At 46.7% G+C, this 23,443-nt stretch overlaps 1 protein-coding gene across 1 annotated transcript in view; it reads left to right on the top strand.

Moving 5' to 3' along the window:
- Window positions 1-7,907: 7,907 nt before the first annotated feature.
- Window positions 7,908-23,443, top strand: part of PYGL (glycogen phosphorylase L) — a gene marked incomplete in the record, with an annotated part of 37,989 nt that continues 22,453 nt past the window's right edge. Inside the window, 2 exon segments of the mRNA XM_077466786.1 lie at window positions 7,908-8,204; window positions 20,730-20,821. Coding sequence (XP_077322912.1) covers window positions 7,962-8,204; window positions 20,730-20,821 — 335 coding nt within the window.

The following is a 23,443-nucleotide window of genomic DNA, read 5'->3' as shown; positions in this document are numbered from 1 at the left end:
GAGAAGGGTGGTGCCATTGTGGCATACATCCATTCCTGGCTGAAGCTGGCATGGCATCAACCACTTCTGAGCCTGCCCCTGTATAGCTGACAGAATCTCTGCCCCAGTGTGGCTTCTGTCCCCTAGGCAGACCAACTCAAGCACCGCATGGCATCTTTTAGCCTGACTGCTTGCGTAGCCCCTTGAAAATTTACGGAGCACTGCTGGTTCAGAGGACAAATCTGCAAAAGAGGCCATAGAGAAAGAAGAAGAGGAGGAGGTGGAGGAGAGAGCTGTGGCAGAATCACCAACATGTCATGCATTCTTCCCAGCTGCCAACAGAGATTCCCAGTACACCGTAAAGGAAAGGTAATGACCCTGTCCATGCCTGTTGGACCAAGAGTCAACAGTAATAGGAACCTTACTGCTGACAGCTCTGTCCAATGAGGCCTAAACATTGCCTTCCGCATGCAGGTATAGAGAGCCAGAATGGCCTTCCCTGAAAAGAAATGGCGTTTTGGAACCTGCCACTAAGGTACAACATATTCCACAAATTCAGGAAAGGGGGCAGAGTCTACCAGCTCAAAAGGCAGCAGTTGCAGTGCTAGCAATTTGGCCAAACTAGCATTTAGACGCTGAGCATGTGGATGGCTGGGACCAAATTTCTTTTTACGGTTCAGCAACTGGGGTAGGGAAATTTGCCTGCTAAAATCAGATGGTGGTGTACTGCTAGCAGATTGACTGCAAGTACTTGGGACACCTATTGCTATATCTTCATTCCTCTCAGTGCAGATTTTTGAGAGGACTGGAGGTATAGTAAGGTTGGAGATCCCAGATGGGGAGCAAGGAGAAGTCCACCTTTTTCTTTGATATGGGTCTTTCAAGTGCTGTTGCCAATGGACTGCATGGCAGGTCGTCATATGTCTAGTCAAGCATGTGGTGCCCAAGGGGCTGCTGTTGTGGCTACGCTTGATCTGCTTCAGACATAGGTTGCAAACAGCAACGGTGCAATCTGCTGCACGCGTGTCGAAAAAGGCCCACACCAAGGAATTTTTAAAAGTCAGCTGGGAGTCAGAAGTGCCTTGCACCTGCTGAGCTCTGTGGTGGGATGCAACAGGGTGCATCCTTAAGCTGCCCCCTAGAGGACATCTTGCCTCATTGGAGTTGTGCCTCCTCCTCCTCTCTTCTCTCAGGCACCCAAGTACAGTCAGTGACCTCATCATCTCCTCCCTCTTCATCACTGGAGCAAACTTGGCAGTATGCTGCAGCTGGGGGAACATGACTGCCAGGTTCTTGTCCTTCTTGGGCACCCCCTCTCTCTAGGCACATGTTACTCCCTTCCTCAACCTGGGAGCCAACATCGGAGTCTTCATATGGTGCATCCTTCAGCAGCATGTACCCGTCACTATGGTCAAATAATTCTGGGACTCCTCCGTGCATGATGGTGGGGCTACCAAAGGAGTGACTGTGGACAAGGGGCTGGTGGAACAGGCTGATGTGGCAGCTGCATTGGAAGGCAAACTACTCTGAGCCTGGGTGACAGAGGATGAGGAGGATGAGAGAGGCTTTGTTATCTACTCCACCAACTCTTCTGCATGTTCTGACTCAATAAAGGACAAGCGTACCCCACAGCCATCTGCAGAGGATACACCATGTCCACGACCACCACTTTTGACTGTGGACACAGAGACTGCTTGCCCTCTTTTAGTGGCCTGTGAGCATCTGCTTCTCCTTGGTGGCAACACCACACTACACTGTATTAGATACTGTGTACACTGCCTGAAATGTATTAGAAACTGTACATATTGTAATAGATACTGTGTACACTGCCCGCACTCTATTAGAAACTGTACTACGGCTGTACTGTATTGTGTACACCACCAGAAGTGTAGCAGAAACTGTACACACTGTATTAGATACTGTACTATGGCTACACTGTATTGTGTACTGTTTACACCACCAGAAGTGTAGTAGAAACTGTACACACTGTATAAGATACTGTGTACAACGCCTGCACTTTATTAGAAACTGTACTATGGCTGGACTGTATTGTGTACTGTGTTCACCACCAGAAGTGTAGTAGAAACTGTACACACTGTATTAGATACTGTGTACACCACCTGCACTGTATTAGAAACTGTACTACAGCTGCACTGTATTGTGTACTGTGTACACCACCAGAAGTGTAGTAGAAACTGTACACAATGTATTAGATGCTGTGTACACCACCTGAAGTGTATTAGAAACAGTACACCACAGAATGCATTGTGAATGTAGGCTACACTGGATGCAGAGTATATATATATATATATATATATATATATATATATATATATATACTGGGCTCGAGTCCTGTAGGAATGTATTGAAACGTCGTTCCTGTGCTTTTTCTACAGCAGGAATGATGTTCCCTTTTGCACTGTGGCTGCAGGGGGCCAACCCTGTCCTCCCTCCTCCTCTTGTGTAAAACATGATGTCCCTGTCAGTGGCGGAGTGTAGTGTATGTAGTACTGCAGCAAGGGTTAATAGATCATTGGGCACTCGCCAAGCTCATGCTGTGAACCGCTAGATTGTTGGGCTTGGGCTGACTGACATGGTTCTACACCGCCAGGCAGCATTAAACACAGCAGGAGCGCCGCCTGTAGTCCCACCTACCCTGTCAGGCAGCACTGAGCACACTGGGATCGGCGCCACAGTCCCGCCCACCACTCTCTAGCGGTGGACGGGACTACGGGTGCCGCTTCCACTGTGTTCAATGCTGCCTGGTGGTATAGAACCGTGTCGGTCAGTCCGAGCCTGACAATCTGGCAGTGAACAGCATGAGCTTGGCGAGTGCCCAATGATCTATTAACCATTGCTGCAGTACTACACACGCTACACTCCACCACTGAGAAGGACAGCATGTGTTTAGATTTTTGCAAATTCCCATTGGCTTGCAGCACTTCCCACCTTGGGCTTGGGGGAAGCTGCAATGATGGGCACGGTGAGGATGCATTGATGGGCACAGTAAGGCTGCAATGATGGGCACAGTGAGGCTGCATTGATGAGCACAGTGAGGCTGCAATGATGGGCACAGGTGAGGCTGCACTGATGGGCACAGGTGAGGCTGCATTGATGGGCACAGTAAGGCTGCATTGATGGGCACAGTAAGGTTGCAATGATGGGCACAGTGAGGCTGCATTTATGGGCACAGTGAGGCTGCATTGATGGGCACGGTGAGGCAGCAATTATGGGCACGGTGAGGCTGAATTAATGGGCACAGTGAGGTTGCAATAATGGGCACAGTGAGGCTGCAATGATGGGCAAAGTGAGTCTGCATTGAAAAAATTATCACACAGTTTTTTTGGTTGGTATAGCATGCAGGTTAAATTATTTTGTTGTTAGATCTGTTCTATATTTATTTTTTGATGCATGTGAATTTTGGAGGTGTCCTCGTAAACTGTCACTTTACAATAAATGTTGCACTTTATTTGTTAAAAAAGGAGTACGTATATTACACACACTTTTTTTTATTTTTGAGGTTGGGTGGGGAATCTTGGGTGAGTTCCCACACTTTTTTCCATGGACTTAACCCCTGTATATATATATTAAGACTGGGGTGATCAGACTCAAGCGCTAGGTGCGTTTCCAGTGAGTATGCTAGTCCAAAACCGTATTTTAAGGGCGTGGTATCCCACTTTTATTTAAAAGAAGGAAAGTTCACATATATACATTATACTTGGGCGGCACAGTGGTGTAGTGGTTAGCACTCTCACCTAGCAGTAAAAAGGGTTCAAATCCCAACCATGACACTACCTGCCTGGAGTTTGCATGTTCTCCCTGTGCCTGCGTGGGTTTCCTCTGGGCACTCCGGTTTCCTCCCACACCCCAAAGACATGCAGGTCTGTCCAAAATTGGCCCTAGTATATGAATGGGGACCTTGGATTGTGGGCTCCTTGAGGGTAGGGACCAATGTGAGTGCAATGTACAGGGATAGGGACAATTGTAGACACTCACTCAAGATGGAACAGTGTCTTTATTCAACCTTAGTAACTGTAACATCAGTTGCCCACACAGGGCCACATAACTTAACAAAAATACCAAGCCACCTGGCTTACATGTTGGCAGCAGGGCTGTTCCTCTTACCAGTCCTTTGACTGTGTCATTCAGCTCTCTCAGAACACTTGACTCTCTATCCTTCAGTTACAGTGCCCTGCTGCGTAGCCCACCTCTGGTCCAAGAATTGGGGCTCTCCTGATAGGAGCTGATCTGACTTCTTGGACCGAGACCTGTTGTCTTGTGGTTTCTGGCTGGGGCCCCCTGACCCTGGGTGAGACCTTCCGTTTCCAAACTGAAAGTTGTCTTCAAAAATGAGAGCCTTGAGAAATTCTCAGACCTGACTATATAATGACCCACACCTGTATAGTGAGCCAGGTTGCAGGCCTCTAGAAAAACCTGGACCCAGGATTGAATGTTCTGATTCAGAACTACATAATCTAGAGAGATGCTAGTTCTGAACCGTGCATTAACCCTTAATGAGACTCTTGGGTCACCTTTTCCTATAAACTTATAGTGACAGAGACGCTCTCTGTCACAATATATATACTAGACTGACTGTATATATATATATATATATATATATATATATATATATCAAATACACTGCCACTAACTGAATAACCTGCCTGCCTAATCTAACTCAAGCTATCTCCACGCCAACAACACTACACACGGCCACCGCGTAGGCAGCCTTATATAGTGTGGGGCGTGGACTTAGTCCCCTTGAGCCATGATTGGCCAAAGGCACCCTGCCTTTGGCCAATTATGGCTCTCTTAGCAGATCGTGCTGTGATTGGCCAAAGCATGCAGGTCAGGTTCGTGCTTTGGCCAATCATCATACAGCAATGCACTATGATCTCATTATGGGGCATTCCGCAGCACTCAAATTTTCCACAAACGCCCCATAATGTTCATTCTTCTGTGAACATCCGATGTTCCAGTCAAACTTATGTTCGACCCGAACATCGAGCTCATCCCTAGTGGCCAGTAACATCACTGAGCATATGTAAGCGTTTACAACCACTGGGATGCTCTAACTCAGTGTCAGTGCTGGCTGGTCTTCAGCTTCTTCATCTTGTGACCTGTATCCGGTGTATGACTCCTTTTACTGTCCTGGCTCTCCCCTGCCCTGATCTTGGATCCTGCTATGCACTGCTGCCTACAGGTTTCTGGCCTCAGCTTCATCCATGAGCTTGGTGCAGCTTGTAATTCTGTACTGCACTGCCTGCTCATTGCTGACCCTGGCTTGTGCTTTAACTCTGCTACTGCCTCTGATTTTGGTTCTGTTCCACAATATCACCTAGTGCCAGCTCTATTACTCTACTACTACTCTGGAACCAGCTAAAGTCATCTTTGTGTATTATACTGGGATCAGTAGTGGCCATCCTGAACCTGCAGCCCAACCAGAGTCCCCCTTAACTTCTGTTGGTGTCTCTTGTTCTATTGATCATTTAACACTTTTGGTTGTATGCTCTGCTGGTTCTACCTGGACAGCATCTCAAGCCCGTGGTCCAGCACTTGTGTTCCTCTTGGCACCGCCTGTAACACTTCCAGGAGTGCCTAGGCAGGAGATACAAAGGAGGCTCTGAAGAAGAGGTTAGTTACCCTTGAAATGCGGACCTGACCAGGAACGTCGACTGACAAATCGCACAAGTGTGAATGGAGTCTAAGCTGCTAGTTCATCTAACACTGCCCTCCCCCTAGAGTGGCAATGCTGCTGTCCAAAGGTGTCCCTGTGCTCCTTCATCCAGAGTGGGGACACTAAGGCCCCTTTCATGCGATCGGCACGCTAGGATCCGCCTGTCCATTTTTCAGGCAGATCTGAGCGGGCCACCCATTGACTTGTATTTGTGGGCGGATGTGTCTGCTGACACCCGCCTGCCATCCGATCCGACAAGACCCACTGAAAACAGATGGATGGCGATACATTCGCCAACCGTCCAGCGGATTGGATGGGAATCGGATGAAAACAGACATGTTGTCCATTTTCATATGATCTCCCCATAGAGCACAGCGGGGGCTTTGACATGTCCGTCTCTGCACAGAGATGGACCTGTCACCTGCCGGCTCAGCGGGGATCAACGGAGCGATCCGCCGCTCAGCAAGTGGAGTCTGTCCGTGCCCCGTCTGAACCCAGCCTATACAGGAGGTGTGTTACTGCCCAGATCACCAGGTGAAAACAGAAGGGGAAAAAGCCTAAGGAAAGAAAACAAATGCGGCCACCACATCTAATGATTGGTAAGCTGTAATATAGTACATTTTTGGTTTGGGGTTATTACCGTATTAAATCAGCTGCTGAAAGTGATTAAAAAACATTATGACTTTAATGTTACAGTGTTATTATGTCACAATGTTACTTTATGTTATAATGTTACTTTATATTATGATGTTACTTTATGTTATAATGACACTTTATGTTATGATGTTACTTTATGTTATTGTAGCTTACCGGTTACCTCCGCTTGGCTTGTTCTTCCAGGTCTAGGGGTTCCCAGGGTTGATGCCCAACAACTTGGAGGCTAACACCAATAAAGTCCTTTTGAAAGGTTTTATTTTGCAGGGGTAACATCCAAATAACACAGTCTCGTATAGGAACAGAGGACATGTGTGAAGAACTCGGGCACCTTGAACTGCAGACATGACAAAGTCTCTAATGCCACCCAGAGAGTAGCCACTCGCAGCTGGGTGCCTCACTGCTGAAGAGATCTCTAGCCAGAGACCATGGCAATCAGCACATTGATCCGGAACTTGTCAAAACCTCTGAACGTGTACAAGTTATAACTGGAAGTGAACAGGAACAGTCTCCTTGACAGTACTGAAAAAGTGTGAATTCGTCAATGTCCTTCCCAACTCAGTAACCAGGCACTTCTCAGGATGCCACTTGTCGGCCCTCCCCCGAAGAGTCCTCCCCCGGTCACTTCCACCAGCTGCGGTGCCCTTCCAAGCCGAGAGCACACCCGGACACCATGAATCCTCCCTCAGTTACTGCTCCTCGGACCAGCCGGTTCCGAGACTCGGGAACAGACGGATCCCTACCTCAGACCAGACGGGTCTATTGGGGGTAACCAACAGAAGCATGTTGCGGGATGTTGAACACCCCCCGTGACCGGGACCCCTCACCGGGCTACCCCGATCCTGGAACCAGAACAGAAAACACAGAAAACACGGGCCTCACAAACTCCTCTCTTAAACACGTGACCCCCACATCTTAAGTAGCCCTTCCCAACTCCTCAGCGGGGCCCGGCACACCCACTGATTGGTTCTGAGAAGGCTGATACCCAAAACGTCCAACCAGGCCTGGTTCTGGCCTGTCATGTGCGCCTCACCGTTCACATGACCAGGCAGAACTTCCAACACAGCCCAGCCGCCAAACTGATGTCAAGGTCAACCTACCTAATTAACCCTCAGAACCCCACTACTGTTCTGAGGCAAAAACTACAATTACACATGAGTGACATTTTGTCCAAAATGTCATCCGCTACATTATAATGTTACTTTGTGTTATAATGTTACTTTATGTTACAATGTTACTTTATGTTATAACAATACTTTATGTTACTTTGTGTTACTTTATGTTCTAATAATACTTTATGTTATGATGTTACTTTATGTTACAATGTTAGTTTGTGTTCTAATGATACTTTATGTTACTTTGTGTTACTTTATGTTCTAATGCTACTTTATGTTATGATGTTAGTTTATGTTATGATGTTACAATGTTACTTTATGTTGCAATGTTCCTTTATGTTACAAACTGTAGAGTGCCAAGGTAGATGAGCACACAATCTTTATCCGTATTGGTCAATCCGCGCTCCAGCCCCCGCCCCCATCCAATGGAGGCACAGTAGGGGCGGAGTCAGGTGAGGGGAAGTTGGACTGTTGGTATAAAGTTGCAGCGCCTCTCCTGCCCGGATCGGCTCAGATCGGATCGGACCGGACAGGACATGGCCAAACCACTGAGCGATCAGGACAAGAGGAAGCAGATCAGTATCCGGGGGATCGTCGGGGTGGAGAATGTCTCCGAGCTGAAGAAAGGCTTCAACCGTCACCTGCACTTCACCCTGGTGAAGGACCGCAATGTGTCCACCACCCGGGACTACTACTTCGCCCTGGCACACACCGTGCGCGACCACCTGGTGGGCAGATGGATCCGGACACAGCAGTACTACTATGAGAAGGACCCCAAGGTACCCTGCTGGGGGGGTCACCCCTCCTCCTGCTGGGCACACTTACATCGCCTGGTGCTGGGCATGCTGTGTACATCGCCTGGTGCTGGGCATGCTGTGTACATCGCCTGGTGCTGGGCATGCTGTGTACATCGCCTGGTGCTGGGCATGTCATTGTGCCCAGCTGTCCGGTAATAATGTCATTGGGAGGGGATTCTGAAACTGACAATTGTGATCGGTTTCCAGCACTGATCATCATCATGGCTTCCTGGGAGAACTGTCAGACTGACAGTTAAAGGGACAGGCTGTGTTCAGGAGATGGTGGTCTGATCAGCACTGAGATCTACAGGGGGGGGGGGGGAGATGGGGCTGCTGAGAAAAATATTCCCTTGCATTTAACATGTGCATGGAAGGGGAGACTATTATTTTATTTATTATTATTTTATTTATTATTATTTTATTTATTATTATTTTATTTATTATTATTTTATTTATTATTATTTTATTTATTATTATTTTATTTATTATTATTTTATTTATTATTATTTTATTTATTATTATTTTATTTATTATTATTTTATTTATTATTATTTTATTTATTATTATTTTATTTATTATTTTATTTATTATTATTGTATTTATTAATTGTATTTATTTTATTTATTATTTTATTTAATTTATTTTTTATTTATTTCAATTATCATTTTTATTATTATTTTATTAATTGTATTTTAATTATTATTCAAAAAGTGTATGTGTATATATAAATTTGGGACACCTTCCTTGAATGGCATCTTGGTGTTGGCCCTACATGATGCCATTTTCTTGTATAACTTTTCCTTAGCTATCTAATTGATAAAATATGATACTGAAACTGTCTAGTATGAGGTCAAACCTAAACCCTTTCAGGCAGACCCTTATATTGCATAGTTGAAGGTAAATCCTAAAAAAAAAAAAAAAAAAAAAAAAAATTGTATGACCAGCTTCTGTCCGTAGGGTTCAATATAGAATTGGCCCGCCCTGTGCAGCTATAACAGCTTCACCTTTTCTGGGAAGGCCGTCCACAAGGTTTAGGAGTGCATTTGTGAGGTCAGGCACTGATGTGGACGAGACGGACTGGTTCACAGTCTGGACTCTAATTCATCCAAAAAGTGTTCTGTCAGGTTGAAGTCAGGACTTTGTGCAGGACAGTCAAGTTCCTCCAAACACGACTGCACACCAGTGCACAAACAAGGTCCATAAAGACCTGGATGAGCGAGTTTGGGGTGGAGGAACTTGACTGGCCTGCAGAGTCCTGACCTCAGCCCAATAGAACAACTTTAGGATGCTAGACCCCAGGCTGTGAACTAGGCTACCTTCTCCAACATCAGTGCCTCACCTCACAAATGCCCTTCTGGAAGAATGGTCAAACATCCCCATAGACGCCCTCCTAAACCTTGCGGACGGCCTTCCCAGAAGAGTTGAAGCTGTTATAGCTGCAAAGGGTGGGCCAACTCCATATTGAACCCTATGGACTAAGACTGGGATGCCATTAAAGTTTGTGTAAAGGCAGGCGTCCCAATACTTTTGGTGTGTGGGGTCCCCTACCTACTGAGTTCCATTTGTAAGTCCAAGCCCTTGTACACACGGTCAGAGAATCCGTCGGAATGTGTCCTATCGGACCGTGTTGTTGGATAATCCGACTGTGTGTGGTATGCATTGGACTGATGCCGTCGGAATATCCGTCGGACCAAATTTTCCAACTTGTTGGAAATATATTCCGACCAACTGGGCCGATCGGACATATTCCGATCATGTGTAGAGAATTTCGATCAAAGTGCCACGCATGCTCAGATCAAATTCCTACACCAAAGCTATTGGCTACTAGCCTGAACGTAGTCCCGTTGTAACGAAATAACGTCATCATGTTCTGAATGATCGGATTTTCCGACAACTTGGTCCGACCGTGTGTATGCAACAGTTTCGGACACAATCCGTTGGACAAAGTCCAACGGATTTGGTTGGCAGAATGTCAGACTGTGGCTGTGAGCATTGATCACTGTGTTCTGGTGGGGGGGAAGCCCCCTGTCAGAATACAACAGCACAGCTGGGGAGATTGCTGCCCCAACATTGTGTCCCCCATTCATTTTGAGCAACCGGGACTGGGGTTCTCTTCACCGGGACTGGGGTTCTCTTCACCGGGACTGGGGTTCTCTTCACCGGGACTGGGGTTCTCTTCACCGGGACTGTTTTTTTTTTTTTGCATTGTGCTTTACTAAATCTAGCTGTCCTGTGTCTAGCGCACGCTGGAGATCCAGACCACTGCTCTCCTACAAGGTTCAGCTTCTAGGATCCTCAGCATTTGGATATCCAGCGGCCCAACGTGCCCCTGTGCAATGCTCCAATCAGTAAAGCTCATGCTACCAAAGTAGTGTTAAATGGGGCTTTTTTTTTTTTCCTCAGAAAATAGGTGCAGGTACTTAAAACGCGTGAGCTGCCCCTTGTCTCATGCCCCCAACTCTTGGCACCATCCCTTGGTTCCTCCCAGTATTGTCCCTGTTAGAGAATACAGAACCAAGTATAAATTTGTGGTGCTAAGTCATTTGTATAGAATTTGTTAATGAGAACAAGAGAGAAAAATTCCCTGCAACCAGCAGCAAATGGACCACCCCCCCCCCCCTTCCGCAGCAACAAAGTAGGTCTCTCCGCAGCAGCAAAGTAGGTCTCTCCGCAGCAGCAAAGTAGGTCTCTCCGCAGCAGCAAAGTAGGTCTCTCCGCAGCAGCAAAGTAGGTCTCTCCGCAGCAGCAAAGTAGGTCTCTCCGCAGCAGCAAAGTAGGTCTCTCCGCAGCAGCAAAGTAGGTCTCTCCGCAGCAGCAAAGTAGGTCTCTCCGCAGCAGCAAAGTAGGTCTCTCCGCAGCAGCTGACCCCCCACAATAATAGATCCCCAGGTGGCAATATAGCCACCTAGCTATAATGGATCCCCAGGTGGCAATATAGGCACCTAGCTATAATGGATCCCCAGGTGGCAATATAGGCACCTAGCTATAATGGATCCCCAGGTGGCAATATAGGCACCTAGCTATAATGGATCCCCAGGTGGCAATATAGGCACCTAGCTATAATGGATCCCCAGGTGGCAATATAGCCACCTAGCTATAATGGATCCCCAGGTGGCAACATAGCCACCTAGCTATAATGGATCCACCAAGCAACAGTAGACTCCTGCAATAAAAAATGCCCTCACCAGCAAAAATGGGTCTCCCCAGCATTAATGGATCCCCCCTCCCAGCATCTGTAGACCCTCCAGTTCCTGCTGTCATGTAATACATGCATTGCTGGCGGTGCTGGAACTGCGTTCCCACTGAGAAGCCCCGGGTCCCCATCTCCACAATGCTGCCAGCACAGGACAGCATGATGTAGTAAATCGCATTCAAGTTTTTAATAAAATAAAGGAAGTAACATTGTTCTACACGGTGACCGCAGACCTGTGCTGGAATTCACGCCTCATTTGGTGACTGAACAAGGACATTCTTGGCCCGGATCAGCTGTTAGCCAAGCAACTGACATCTTCACAATGTGCTTTTATGGCTCGCCCAGAACTGTCATTCTGTAGACCAATCAGATCACGTTTCACTGGGCAGACAATGCATGGTAACAAATGTTTGCCTGAGGTGCCACTTCCCCGTCCGTCTGTATAGTACGTGAGTCAGTCCACATCTCCACCCCCTCCCACGTCCACAACCGTTCCTCCCCCCCCCCCCCCAACCTGGATCCTAAACTCTCTTCTCTCTGATATCCTTTCAGAACTCTCGAAAGATTCCAGGGATAGAATTCTGCTTCAGTGTTACAATATCGCTGTGTTCTGCCTGGACATTGAGACGTCGGCGGTTGTGCAACTTTAACCCTTTCCTCTACGTGTGATAATATCTCCTATAAATGGCTGGCAGGCCGCCGTGCCCAGTCACCCCATCCGCCCAGTGCTGCCCCCGGGGCTGTGTGCATTGTCCTATGTCTACAGAGGAAGAAAAGACCATTATCTTTAGTTGGCTCACTACTCTGAGCTGCTCTTTGCTAGCCTATGTTAACCGCTGTTTGTTTTGGGTGCGGTTTTTTTGGCACATGCGTTAAGGTGTTCAAGTGTAGCCAAAATAGGCAGTGGCCTAGGGCAGCAGGGATGCTGAAGGCACCACACATACACTGTTGTCAAAAGTATTGGGACACCTGCCTTTACATGCGCATTAATTTAAATGGCATCCCAGTCTTATTCTGTAGGGTTTAATATTGCATATACAGCTTCTACTCTTCTAGGAAGGTTTAGGAGTGTCTATGGGAATATTTGACTGTTCTTCAAGCATATTTCTGAGGTCAGACACTGATGTTGGACGAGAAGGCCTGGCTCAGAGTCTCCATTTTGCATTCATCCCAAAGGTGTACTATCGGGTTGAGGTCAGGACAGGCCAGTCAAGTTCATCCACCCCAAACTCTCTCATGCATGTCTTTTATGGACCTTGCTTTGTGCACTGGTGCAGTCATGTTGGAACAGGAAGGGGCCGTCCTCAAACTGTTCCCACAAAGTTGGGAGCATGAAATTGTCCAAAATGTCTTGGTATGCTGACGCCTTAAGAGTTCTCTTCACCGGGACTGGCGTTCTCTTCACCGGGACTGGCGTTCTCTTCACCGGGACTGGCGTTCTCTTCACCGGGACTGGCGTTCTCTTCACCGGGACTGGCGTTCTCTTCACCGGGACTGGCGTTCTCTTCACCGGGACTGGCGTTCTCTTCACCGGGACTGGCGTTCTCTTCACCGGGACTGGCGTTCTCTTCACCGGGACTGGCCGGTCAAGCCCAACCCCTGTAAAACGACCCCACACTATAATCCCCCCTCCACCAAATGATTTGGACCAGTGCGCAAAGCAAGGTCCATAAAGACATGGATGAGAGAGTTTGGGGTGGAGGAACTTGACTAGGATTTAGAGTCCTGACCTCAACCCAGTAGAACACCTTTGGGATGAATTGGAGTGGAAACTAGGAGCCAGACCTTCTTGTCCAACATCAGTACCTGATATCACAAGTGCACTTTTGGAAGAATGGTCAAACGTTCCCATAGACACACTCCTAAACCTTGTGGACGGCCTTCCCAGAAGAGGTGAAGCTGTTATAACTGCAAAGGGCGGAGCCAACTCAATATTGAACCCTACGGGCTAACACTGGGATGCCATTAAAGTTGATGTAAAGGCAGGTGTCCCAATACTTTTGGTATCTTGGGGTATAAAAATAAAACGGTGAATGTGACTTTCACCAACTGCTGTCATTTAAAACGCACAACCTGGAACATTCACCCATCTTGAATGGATCGACTGTTTAACAGCTCAGCAGCACTAAATGTGTGACTTGCAGTCGACTTTGAATAGGCGGCCCAATGCAGCACCCCAATGCAACACCTTTGTAGCATTACCCAGACCTGACCAGTCGTCTGATTTCCTGGTCAGCGGTTCTAGGTGAAGGGACTTGGGAGTGCAAACTATTTCTGCCACTGTCCCCAGGCCAATCTTGTTGGTGTGAAGATATAGTCACTATACACTCAGGTAGGTATAAAGTAGGTCGGGGTCTTCTCTGGACAATGCTACTCGCCTAGTGTTGCTAAGCCATAGTTCTTTGCCTCATTGAGCTACAACAAGTATGCAGATCTGTCAATGGGATTTTACTTGCTGTGCACTTATTTCTGGTCCTGGACTCAACGACAGCCAAGCACCTAGCATTTTCAGATGGTGGTCAGCAGGGGCATCAACCATCTATGTTCATTATTTTTGAGCACAGATCACGTCCTGTGCTTTCTTTCAGGTCCTCGACTCTGAGCAAGATCTGGTTTACACTTGGAGTACAAACAGGTGGTGAGCGGCCTCTGACACCCCCCAAAACCACAAAGTGCAGGAGATGACCAAAACTCCTTTCCATCTGTCAGATGCCCTCTGTAAGGTGATCCGCTGTGGATCGCTCCTTAGAGAATAATGCAGGCGAGTCCTTTAAAGCGAGACAGCAAGGCAGCTGAGATTTTACAAAGGAGATCTGCAATGGCATTGACCATATTATTCTTGTGCGAGTGTTAAAGCAGAACTACACTGCATCTGAGCACCACAGCAAACCGGCTATTTCATTCTTTTTCTTTTTTTTTTTTTTTTTTTTTTTTTTTATTTCAAAGCACACGCCTCCATTCAGCCATGTCTCCATGCTTTATTTGGTTGAGAAATCGCTTGAAAACACCCCCTCGCATTTCTGGCCATGGACTTAAGTGAGGGCAGATTGATTCATGTAGCATTGACTTCCTGGAATTCACCTGCCCTTTGCTCAGGCATGCAGGAAGAAGGGTGTGGTTAGCTGAGAAAGCCCCGCCTCCCCTACTGATTAGTCCTGGGATGTTTGACATCATTTTGCCTAGGCCTGGAAGTAACTGAAGAAATGTGAAAAAAAAAAAGCAGAGCATCCTATTAATAGCCCATCGCATTTGCTTGCATTAAGGCTAGGTTCACACTGCTGCGATGCGGGAACGCCACAAATCCGCGGCGGGTTCCCGCATCGCATACCTCCCGGCGGCAGTTCACACTGCCCTATGCGGACTGCTGGGAGTGTCAGTGAAACCTTAATGACACCCCCAGATCAGTTCGCATATCGCAGTGCGATCTGCAAACTCGGACAGGAATCGGATCGCATGGTGTGAACACCCATGCGATCCGATTCTGCTGCGGACCAAAAAAAGGGTCCTGTGCGAGTTTGGGCCGGATGCGATGCAAATTCAGCCATACTATCTGTATGGCTGAACTCGCATCGCACAGAGATTGCATGTGATTTGCACTGCAGTGCGGTGCGACTCGCATCCGGTTCTCGTCACCGCAGCAGTGTGAACCCAGCCTAAAGCAGAACTTCAGCCTTATTTTTAAATTTTTTTTCCTATCAAACCTTTTTGTTTATATTTACCTTCAACTATGTAGTACAAGTGCCTGCCTGAAAGAGTTTTAGGTTTGATATTATATAATTTTTTTTTTTTGTTTATATATATATATATTTTTATTTAGATTTTTTTTACTTTTCTGCTGGTAAATGCCTTGTACAGCCCACGTTTTCTTGTCTGGTAAAAAGCATAGGCTTATGACATGCACAGCGCTCTGTTTTTGCCAGGAAGGAAGGGGGGGGGCGAGTCATAAGAGGGCCAATGAGAGCACGAGGTGCGTGCCTGTGTAAATCCAGGAAGTGAACAGGCAGCAGCTTCACCTGCCCACAGTTAAAATGATTGCAGCCAGGCTCGGTGTGGAGGGGGATTTCTGCAGCATATTTTGGCAAGTATGGAATCTGAACACTGTACATGAGCAGACTGCAGGTCCTCTTGACACCAACGCCTCCCGGCCCTTTAAGAGGTTTGGCGGTCATGTGGTCCAAAAACTACCAATTGGGAGCTTTCAGTTAGTTGTCGGTAACTGTGCTGAGAGCACACTCCCAGCACAAAGTGCATAGGCAGGAATTGACACATATATGCTGCCCCCTCTGTGCTAAGGACCAGGCTCCGGGAGGCCACTTATTTGTTTATGGCCAGTGCCAAGGTGTTCAATTATTTACTAATAGCAGCATAAGTATTACAAATGGTTAATGTTGATTGAGAGTCAAGTTCCACTTTAAAGTGGAAATCGGGCAGCTTTTTTATTTTATTTATTTTTTAGTCTTGGTTTTAGACTTCTTTTTTTTTTTTTTTTTTTTTCTCTGTTAGACTTTTTTTAGCGTTTCCCTCCCTTCGTGTCTGTGACAACACTGGAAAGAAGTATTTTGGGGCCTTATGACATGGTGCTATGCTGTGATTCATAGAAGTTCTTGGAATAAGGCTGGATTCACACCTATGGCATTTTTAGTGCTTTTTGCAGATTTGCACTACAGTCCATTTATTATGGTTTCCTATGGAACACGTTCTGTAGTGCAAAAAGAGCTAAAAATGCATAGGCGTGAATCCAGCCTTAAAGCGGAGGTCCACCCTAATTAACAGTACTAGGTCTATGTGATTCCCCCCTTCCCTAATCGCTAGGTAACCCCCTTACCTTTCTGCTGTCTTCTTCTGTTTTCTTCTTATTTCAAATTTTCTGCCTCTGGAGATTCCAGAAAGGGGCGGAGCCACTGCGGAAATAGGCGGGGCTTTATCGGCAGGTCACTTCTTCCTGTCTGCCGCAGGGGCTCCTGGGATCGTTTTTTTTTTTCCCCAGGAGTCTGTACGGCGCCCAGGCTGAGTTGTTGTGTTCGCTCGAGCGGATTGATCTGCGCATGCGCGAGATCGCAGCTCATAGGGGCGGTGCATGATGGGAGTTAAGAGGACTGTGCCCCGGAAGACAATGCCTGTGGGCTTCACATGCCCACAGGCAAAATGGAAAACGCCTGGAGACGTTTTCCTAGGCAGTTTTGAATAAAGAAAAAGACTTGGAAGAGAATCGGACAGCACATAGAAGTATGTGAAATATTTAGAAAACCTTAATTTAAAACATTATTGCGGGAAAAAAAAAAAAACGGTGGTGGAACCCCGCTTTAAGGGGGGCTTCCCTTCCCTGATGTAACTTCAGGGCCCCGCCCCTTGCTTTTCAGAGCTGAGGGATCCTGTGTAAATTCTGCACTTTGCATGGATGTAGGGGACAGACAGCTGTAGATTAATAGGTACAACTTTATGTAGGAGGATTTGTTTCATCTGTATCACCTGAGGCCAGGCACTTCTGGGTATATGGAAGGGGTTACAACCAGTTTCTAGAAAGTAAAAACCCTTCAATATACTTGCTTATCTGTATTTTTATGAATTGGTGACAGGGGCTCTTTAAATGAAGTCGGGTCAACTGCAGCCACCCAGAGGTCCCTTCAGATGACTTCTGAAGCTCACCAGAGATTCCCTGAAATCTGGGGCAATTCATTATACAGATGGGCTTCAGCAAATGAAGGTCCATAACTGATGGCCTCCCTTCTGTTCACTAAGACCATTCATATTTGTCACCATACAAGACTATAACTATGGAGGACATTAGGTCCAAGCTCTCCATCAGGAGCTGAAGCCCTTATTTGCATAATGAAGCACAATGCGTTTCGGGGCTCCATGGAAGCCATCTAAAGGATCGTCCCTACATTTTCTAAGTTCTCCTCTGTTCCGATTATAGGCTTCAGGGCCGGTACAAGGGGTGGGTAGGAGGGACGGCTGCCCCTGGCGCAATGGTCTATTGCAGGGGTAGGGCACCCTACGGAACCCTAAGGAAAAGGGGCGCAGTTTGGCATCTTGGCGCTGGATGACCTTGTCCCGGCACTGATAGGCTTACATGGTGCAAGTAGGGTGTCGGTCCTCGGGCCAACCCTAAACATCTTGTGGGAGGGTGGACATAGGCCTTCTGGCTTGGTTCGCCCCCTCTTTGGGGGGTCTCCCTTCGGGGGAGACCCTACCCTAGTACCTGGGTGGGTCTGTTTAGGCAGACCTTCTGGAGAGAGGCTGTCGTCCGGCTCCGGCTGGATGGGCCATGTATTTGGTACCTCAGTCCCCGTCTGGAGCCTAACGCCCCGGGGGATCAGGGTAAGGTCCTTCCTTGTGGAGGACAGGAGACACCCGTTGCACGTTTTTGTGTCCACTCTTTTTTTTGGCACCGGGTGGAAGTTTTTTGGGGTGTTTTGCACGCCATAGGCTTTTTTCAATAGAAAAAAAAGTGAAGAACAGGTACACTCTAAACACTGGGCTGCTTATTTGCAGTCTGAGCTGCAGCCTCAATATCTTTAGGTTCTGTAATCCTGGTCTGTTAAGGGTTAAATCTACGTCCCAAAGAAACGTGCACCAACTTGCCCGCGTACCGCTGCATACTATGAAAAGGCCACCTTGGTGACACAGTAGGTGAGGATTTTGAAATCGCAGCTTTGGCCTTCAGAGAGAAACATTGCTGAGTCTGCAGGTTCCAGCTGGTTCACTTTTTTTTTTATTTTTTTTTTTTATGTTTTACGAAACCAGACGGAAGAGTGGCGGGGAAAGCTGAACCTTTTTTTGCAATGTTTAACAAAGTGCCTGCCTGAGCCCTGATTAAACCTTTTAAAAGAAATGGGGGACTGTTGAAAATGACTTTTACTGAGTTGAATTATAATAAAAAATGAATGTGTCCCACTCCCAGCTGACCATTCTTTTCAGTATTGATAGAGGGGTAAAGCCAAAGCTTGTTTAGCTATACTCCTCCTCCTCCTCCTCCTCCTCCTCCTCCTCCGGTTCACAGCAGTGCGGTTTATTCTGCACTCCTCCTGTGACCTGTTTTTTCAGCAGGCTGATGTCTGAGTCTTTCCATGCTGGGCAAAGATTGTGACCCTGTGGTCAGGATACCACTGGCAGCCCGGTCTGCCACCCGTCTCAGCCACTTGGTGAGCTGTGGAAAGACTGAGCCAGTTGCTCCAGTGGGCGCGGGGGGCAGAGCAGCGAGCCAGTGACTGTCACCAGTTCTCTGCTTGCGGAACACTGAAAACCGACTTTTTTTTTTATTTATTTTTTTATCGCTCAGTTATAAGTCTTGGTGCAAACAGGGGACAGACGCGGCATCGGACCAATGCTGCATCCACCTAGGTAAGTATGATTTCTAAAAAAAGTGTAAAATGTGGTCAGAAAAATGCCTTACACTATTAGATTGTAAGCTCACAGGAGCAGGGCCTTCATAACCCTCTAATGAATTGACTTCCTTTTTTATATTAAGCACTATGCAAACTGTTGGTGCTATATAAAATCCTTTATAATTCCGGCACAGGTTATCAGTGAAGGACCCCTTTAGTTTGATGGTAACCTGAGTGTAGTTGTACCTTGCACTAGAAGTCAGTGGGAGAAGGACCCCAATACACATTGGTCAGTGGGAAGGCTGTCCCTTACTTTAGTATATGGTGGGAAGCGTGCCCCTTACATTGGGGGGTCAATGGTAAGAATTCTTTTATTGGAGGCAGGTGGGAAGAATTCCTCCTCTACAAGATGGCTATAAAGATTTATTACTGTTTGCTGTCAGTGATTTAAAAAAAAATTAAATTGTTCATTTTGCTTAAGTAATCTCGAACCCTGGTTGAGGAAGGATGGCCTAGATGAGTGGTCTCTAAACTGCGGGCTCCTTGCTTTATATCTGGCCCTGGGGCCACTGATTCAAACAGTTGTGCTTAATTCCCAACCCTCTCAATGACGTTGGGACCTTTTCTACTACCAATGGCCGTAGTCTGCCCCCCCCCCCCCCCCCCCTTAAGTCTGAAGGACAGTAAACTTGCCCTTTGTTTAGAAATTTTGGCGACCCCTCAACTAGATGATGCAGTTGATCCATTTTAAGATCTGCTCCAACTGAATGTAAATTTTCCAACCCCTAATTTCAGGGTTTTTTAAATCATGGAGGCTCAGCATCACATGGGCATTATCTAGTGCTGTCTGCATAGGAAAGCCCACTTCTCCACTGACCTCCACCCATCAAGGCGATTTTAAATTTGGTTGCATCATTGCTGAGGGCTCTGTAGAAGAGTACTGAGGCAGGTGCTGATGTTTCAGGAATCTATGTACATCATCCTGCTGGCCTCTCCCACCAGACGTATTGTCTGCAATAAAAATCTTAAGACCCCTTTCACACTGGGGCGTTTTTCGGGTGTTTTTTCAGGCGCTTTAGCGTTAAAAAAAGCACCTGTAAATCGCTTGAAAGAAACTGCAACTGCAATCCCAATGTAAAAGCCTGAGTGCCTTCACACCGAGATTCCTTTCACACTGGAGCATTTTTCAGGCGCTTTAGCTTTTAAAAAAGCTCCTGAAAGAAGCCACAACTGCAATCCCAATGTAAAAGCCCGAGTGCTTTCACACTGAGGCGCTGCGCTGGCAGGGCGTCAAAGTCCTGCAAGCAGCTTCTTTGCAGCGCTTTTGGAGAGGTGAATACACGGCTCCTAAAGCGCCCCTTCCCATTGAAATCAATAAGAAGCGCCTGTAAAACGCCTGAAAAGCACTATTGGCAGCAGTGTTTTGTGGGCACTTTTAACCCTTTGGCCACTAGCAGGGGTTAAAAGCGAACCAATAACTCTCGAAAAACGCTGGTAAAGTGCGGCTAGTTTAAGCGGCGCTTCACAAGCATTTTTCAGGCGCTGACATTGTGAAAGGGCTGTTAAAGCACTCAGGCTTTCACATTGGGACTGCAGATGAGGCTTCTTTCAAGCGCTTTACAGGCGCTTTTTTTAACGCTAAAGCGCCTGAGAAACGCCTCAGTGTGAAGAGTCTAAATGTCCTTTGCATGTTGATGAGGGGGAGGTAGGAACCAGAGACATTGGATTAAACACACTTTAACTCCCACTCCCGGGAACAAAATTGAGTGAGGCTGAGTGCTGCTCATCCACTCATAGGAAGCTTTGTATTCCAACTGTAAAGATTCCACTAAAGGCATTAGTCTGTTTGGACAGCGTGGTCCAAGCAAACTATTTTAGAATCCCAAAGCTGGAGTTGGGCTTTAATGGGATGCAGATAAATGGATGCTGCATCTGACGGTTTTGTCTAAATATTCTTATTTTTTTTTTTTTTTTTTTTTTTTTTAGAGAACCTACTACTTATCCCTGGAGTTCTACATGGGCCGCACCCTACAGAACACCATGATCAACCTGGGGCTACAAAATGCTTGTGATGAAGCAATCTATCAGGTAAGAAACCTTTTCTATAGCGACATTTACCAGATTTCTCCAAGCAGTCGGTGTGTAAAGTGCCATAACCCATTGCCAGGGAGATCTCACTATTGGAGTGCTATAAGCTATGGGCTGACTTTGCCCACCAGGCTCCAATTGCAGCTAAAATCACTTTTGTGCTTGTATGGAACCATTTTATAAATTCGCACAATACATGCTGCATTAGGGCAAATGCCAATCAATAACTGGTATTGGATGGACTCTGGGCTCGATGACATGCTGTAAGACTTTATTTTTTTTTTATCCCCCACTGCAATGTCATTGATGAATGCTTTTGTACAGAATTTGATCCCTGACACCCCCTCCCAAAGGACAATGTCTGTACCTCAACAATTGACTTTCCAGATCCATCATGGAGAATAATTTGGGTGATGGCAACATCTTTGGCTTTGTAATGGCGGTTGGTTGAAATTTTGCTGGGGAGATTTTGCCACCAATGCCAAGTTGTAGGGTGGAGATGACCATTCATACGCGCTGTCTTATTTATTTATTTATTTTTTATTTTTTTATATAGCTTGATTTTACTCTTTTCTGAATGCATAATGCGCTATAAAAGTTCAGATCGTCCCATTTCCATATATAGTGGAGAAGTTGGCAGGTGTTGGCATTGCTGGCTTTGTTCATTCAATGTGATGTTCTGGTTGTGACTTGCCTGGCCTCGCCTTCCAGTAAGATGGCTTTTTGCATGAATAGCCTGGCATACTAAGGATGTGGTTGGTTCTTTGAGCTCCTTTTGGCAAGAATCCAGTTGGTCAATATGTAAAAGGTTTAAGGCACTGCAAAGAGTAATGAAGTATAGTGGACGGCTCCCAGCCAGTTGGTCTTGATTCACTGGATGAACACGTTTGGATCCAAAGTGTGTAACCGTAGTTTGCACATTAGACCCGGAGTAGGCTTGTGCTCAGCTGGTATCTTATCTAAAGCCCTACTGGCTTTGGGGCTGATGACCCAGTTGTGAAATGTGTAAATTTTGGTCACCTTTGGGCTCCATGTAAGTGTCGCTGGGCATGTATTGGGCAGTACCATCACGTGCTTCACCAGAGGAAGCCAATTTGTTGCTCGGCCTTTTTTAAAAGGGCCACAGTTGAGATGAGCAGAGAGGAGCCAAAGGGAGCCTGTAGCAGCTGACGCACCTGTTTCAGCATCCCCCTCCCCCAACTGGTTGGTTTGTGTGTGGCAGGGTTTTTTTTTTTTTTTTCCTCAAATCTCCTTTCGGGACAAGCCTTGGAGAGCGCATTTTTCAGGAAACGCATGCAGCCTTTAAATCCCTTCTCTCCCACCATGGCTTCAGTTATTTCCTCCTCCATGGTGGACGCGCATGCTGGAACCAGGGAGCTGCGCTCTCCAAGGTGGGGGGGGGGGGGTGTAGGCCAGGGATCTGCAATTAGCAGACCTCCAGCTGTTGCAAAACTACAAGTCCCATCATGCCTCTGCCTCTGGGTGTCATGCTTGTGGCTGCCAGTCTTGCTATGCCTCATAGAACTTGTAGTTCTGCAACAGCTGGAGGCCCGCTAATTGCGTATTCCCGGTGTAGGTTTAACCCTGTCTTTTGCAGTAACATCCCAATATGGGGGGGGTGTTCTAGAGTTCCCCTGTCTCTCCCACAGGAGGCGTGGCATGTGTGCCTGGGGTCCGCTGGCATGATTCTGGTGGCTGGGCGCCGGTGCTGGTCAGCGGCTTGTCGGTTCTGGGTCCCAGCAGGTGACGTCATATCTGGGGACGTGGCAATAGTGGTTCCCTCCCCCCCCCCCCTTCTCCTTTTTTACACCCCTTAAGAGCAATCAATGTTCCCATGATTGAGTCAACTAATTTTTTTTTTGTTTAAACTCCTCTCTTAAAATTTTGTAAAGAAATCTTCCATATTGTAAAGCAATGTGTTGAATGTTTTCTGTATGGCAGGCCAATGGTGGCCATTAAGTCTCTTCTAAAGGTGCAACTTTGGCTGAATGATGTGTTTATATCCATTCCCATGAGGCTGTATTTTGGCATCTGTGTGCAGTAAACCCTGCTAATCCTCAGTGTTAAATTGAGGAAATGCCTGGCATTGCCCAATGTCTGGGCAGACAGAGGTAAACAAGCCTGGCCTGAAGTTTCCGGAAAAGACTAGGACAAAACCTAGCTGGAGGGGAAAAGTGTGGCGTGTTTATTTTTTTTATTTTTTCTTCCCCCACTTTGATTTCTGGAAATGCAATAAGTCCTAATCCTATTGGTGCATTTATATATATATATAAAAAAAGTCTAAGTTCCAATCTAGGAAAAATGACTATATCCTAGTAATACTGTTATAACTGATGGCTGTGAACGTCACCATTTTTTTATAGTGTGTACTTGTCTCCATTTAAAAGAACAAAGTGTTGCTTTTTGTTTCTCTGCCATCAGCATGAATTAAAAAAAAAAAAAAAAAAAAGTGAAAAATGCTTTTGTGACACCAAGAGAGATGACAGGGGTGAGACCTCAAACTGACAGCCTCAGAGTCCATTCACACAGGGGCAACACGACTTTTGGAGGAAACTTGGACACGAATTGAGTATGAATAACAGCGCGACTTGGAGTGGCTTCAACACTTTAAG

Source organism: Lithobates pipiens, unplaced genomic scaffold, assembly GCF_037356315.1.
Source record: "Lithobates pipiens isolate NorthernLeopardFrog02 unplaced genomic scaffold, aLitPip1_a1.2 Scaffold_37, whole genome shotgun sequence".
NCBI lineage: Eukaryota > Metazoa > Chordata > Amphibia > Anura > Ranidae > Lithobates > Lithobates pipiens.
The sequence above is the reverse complement of the archived record's forward strand: the minus strand, read 5'-3'. Positions and strand labels throughout refer to the sequence as shown.